Genomic DNA, 4,286 nt, shown 5'->3' with positions numbered 1-4,286 from the left:
CTTACATGTGGAAAGACACGTGAATCCAAATTAAATTATTTTCTTTGGGTTGGGTGCGGGCATTGTATGTTCAGAAAAAGTTACAAAATCTATTCTCAAGAATTGAATGAAAGCATGAAAATTTGCATTTTGGTATTGTTGTGTGTAGTGTATACTGCAACAATTATTTTATATCTGCTTTAATGAACACATTAAGTAACATGTGACGTTAATATATTCATTAATGAAACAATCAGTAAAACATTCAACTAATTAACAGAATGCCAAGGAGAAAAAGATCCACCCATTTTTCAATATTTCATTTTGCAGGGAAAATTTGTGATTGTAAATGTTGAATTAATGTAAAGAATTAAGCCAACTGAATTAACTTATTCAATTTAAACAATTGATCACGTTTACTTAGAACTATATAAAGAGCTCTATTAAGACGTTTCTCAAACTTGTCCTTGTTTCACAAGACAACCATCACCTATCTCCAAGAGACTGAGGAAAAAAAACCAACTGACCATCATGTTGTACAAACTGTTGCTAGTAATAGTAGCTATATCATGTGTGAACAGCTGTAAGTAAATGAGTTTGTTATACATTGTCTATTTCGCGTCGTTTTCCTTCGTAATTATTTAGTTTATCAACAATTGATTCATGCAGTTCATCTCCAACTAAATGTCGTCTGTACGTGTGTGTATCTGGGTTCCTATGTGAGAGCGCGTATGTGTGTGTGGCGTGCGTGTGTGCGCGTGTGCGTATTTGTGCTCTCTCTCTCTCTCTTTTTCTCTCTCTTTCTTTCTCTCTGTATATATATATATATATATATATATATATATATATATATATATATATATGTATGTACAATTGCAGCGCGGTAGGTGTTTATAAGCCATTTAAGAAACACACAAAAACTGTCAGTTTGTTTTGAACATTTAAATTTAATTTGCTAAAATATTATCCACGCTTTGAGACCGCGACCTGTTCACTGAGAAAATTGAGTGAACAGGCCGCGATCTCAAGGCGACGAAAATATTTTGGCAGATCAAATTTAAATGTTCAAGCGAATCTAACGGTGCAATTGTTTTCGTTCCAGCACACGATCTCAGATAAGGTCGCTTGCTATGCAAGTACATCACCTAATATACATACAACACATATACATACATACATGTATATATATATATATATATATATATATATATATATATATATATATATATATATATATATATATATATAACGTTATATATATATATATAACGTTTACTACTTTCATTCAATTTGATTGCAATCTTCAAGAGTTTTGTCTAATAAATTGACTCAGCACTTGGATTTTTAAAGACTATTATTCCTTCCATTAATCTCTTTTACCGTATCACGAAGCTACGGAGACGTAAAAAAGCTCAGCACTGGTTGTCGAGCGGTGAAGAGACAATCACAAACACTAACACACACACATTCATAGGCATACGCATATATATGTACTATGACGGTCTTCCACACAGTTCCCGTGTACCAAATTCACTCACAAGGCAATAATCAGTCTGAGGCTTACTAGTATATACTTGCTCAAGATGATGTTCTGTGTGATTTAACACGAAATCATGCGGTGCAAAACGAGCTTCTAAGCCACACAGCCACGACTGCAAAAGCATAAAAGTGTGTATGATGGGGAATAAAGGAACAGGCACAGAATTTACAGATCGTTAAGCAACTTCCCTGTATATATTTATATATATATATATATTTATATATATATATATATATATGTATATATATATATATATATATATATATATATATATATATATATATATATATATATATATATATATATATATATATATACATATTTATATATATCTATATATATATTTTTATATATTTTTATATATATACATATATATTTATATATATATATATTTATATATATATAAATTATACACACACACACACACACACACACACACACACACACACACACACATATATATATATATATATATACATATATATATATATATATATATATATACATATATATATATATATATATATATATATGCGAGTAAAAATAAATACAAAAAAAGGTGGATTTTTTTGTATGATTGTGTATAGAGGAATATATTATTTTGCTTAAAAGAGTTCCAACACTGTCTGTTTTTTATGTTTTATTTATATTCCTGCAGAACTAATGTGCGGTATAGAATATGGAATATACAATATATAATATAATATACAATATATAATATAATATATAATATAAAATAAAATAAAATAAAAATGGATGGCACCATGAAATAAAGTATTGAATGTAGATGAAATATTGAGTGTTCAATATAAAGGATCAAATATATAAATATATAAATATAAATATATATATATAAAGGCGACTCGAGTTTCAGGGCTATTTCCCTTCGTCATGGCCGGTATGACAATCTTTAACAGACTATATATATATATATATGTATATATATATATATATATATATATATATATATATATATATATATATATATATATATATATATATATATATATATATATATATATATACATATATATATATATATATATATATATATATATATATATATATATATATATATATATATATATATATATACATACATATATATATACATATATATATTTATAATATATATAATATAAGTGGTTAAATTGAAGTTAATTCAGTTGGCTTAATTCTTTACATTAATTCAATATTTACAATCACATATTTTCCCTGCAAAATGAAATATTCAAAAATGGGTGGAACTTTTTTCCTTGGCCACACCTCGAATATTGATGCCCCTTGTGGTATCCCCACACAAAACAAAACATGTCGAGGATTGAATCACCCCAGAGGGCACTCACCAAACCAATTGAAGGCATGACAGATCTTAATTACTGGGACCGCCTTAAAGCCTTGAAGCTCTACTCTCTCCAGTGCCGCCGGGAGCGGTACATCATTTGTTCGATGTGGAAAATATACCACCAGCATTACCCAAACGACCTGAACCTTAGTTTCAAGATTCATCCAAGGCTGGGACCACGAGCCATACGTCCTTTGCCTAATTCAGAATCACAGCGTATAGGTACATTGCGGTATAATTTCTTTTCCTCAACAGGCCCTGCCTTGTTTAACATTGTCCCGAAACAGATAAAAGAGGAAAAGGATCCTATCAGCTTTAAGCGGAGTCTAGACAGCTTTCTTCAAAGAATACCAGACAAACCACCAATACCTGGATACAACTCACTCAATAAGTACTCACTACTTGAATGGACCATAGACCAAACTTGACTGTAAAAAGCATTTAGGTAATTCTATCAGATGGTGCTATTAAGTTAAACATGGCCAGGACTAATCTTTGGTCGAAACAAATCTAAATTTATCTAAGTTTATCTAATTCTATATATTCATATATTTATATATATATATATATATATATATATATATATATATATATATATATATATATATATATATATATATATACATATATATATATTTGGCACTATGCAGTGTCGTCCCGTTCTGGCATTGGTGTAGCTTTCAATGCCAAAATTTGGCACAATTCCTTCCAGGATCTTCCAGATGTATATTACTGCATACCTCTCCCGCCTTCTCTCCAGAGAGTAGAGTCTCAGCTGTTTCAACCTATCCCAGTAGCTGAGCAGTTGCAAAGAATCAATCTTCTTTGTGAATCTTCTCTGGATTGCTTCAAGGTCCGCTGTTAATTTCACACTGGTGGGTGACCATACCTGCGAGCAGTAATCCAGGCGGCTGAGGACGAATATCTTCCAGAGGACCATCATGCTTTCCTTATCTCTGTTTCTGAATGTCGTCTGCACTTTGTCGCCATCCTGGTAATGTGCACTTGAAAAGAGGTATCATCACTCATGACGATACCCAGGTCTCTCACTGATATATACTTATATAAATAAATTCAAATTCTTTTACTTCCGACATATGTTTCGAAGAAAACATTGGTATTATTCATAAGGAATAAATTGTGTAAAATAATGTAATCTCGCCAGGGAAGGAAAGAGAATCAAACTCAGACTTAGAGTAGCATTTTCCAACACAAAAAAACTTTCGCAAATTATATCTTATAATATCAAACTGTTAAATAAGAATTAATTTAATGAGAGTTCCAGCATAAATTTAGTTAATACCAACCTTTCCCCTAATAATAATAAGAAGAAAGTTTTGGTCTCTGAAGTCAATCCCAACAGAATTAGATTTATGTCTAATAATTCTTAGATTACGACTTCTATATATCGTTGTAAAATTA

At 30.2% G+C, this 4,286-nt stretch overlaps 1 protein-coding gene across 1 annotated transcript in view; it reads left to right on the top strand.

The window, feature by feature from the left end:
* The first annotated feature begins 406 nt into the window (after positions 1–406).
* Positions 407–4,286, top strand: part of LOC149136175 (uncharacterized) — an 8,772-nt gene continuing 4,892 nt past the window's right edge. Inside the window, exon 1 of the mRNA XM_089351088.1 lies at positions 407–562. Coding sequence (XP_089207214.1) covers positions 511–562 — 52 coding nt within the window. The 5' untranslated portion in view covers positions 407–510. The remainder of the gene's footprint in view (positions 563–4,286) is intronic.

This window comes from Octopus bimaculoides, chromosome 4, assembly GCF_046866305.1.
Source record: "Octopus bimaculoides isolate indiv1 chromosome 4, ASM4686630v1, whole genome shotgun sequence".
Lineage (NCBI taxonomy): Eukaryota > Metazoa > Mollusca > Cephalopoda > Octopoda > Octopodidae > Octopus > Octopus bimaculoides.
Note: the sequence above shows the minus strand (reverse complement) of the source record. Positions and strands in the feature narration are given on the sequence as shown.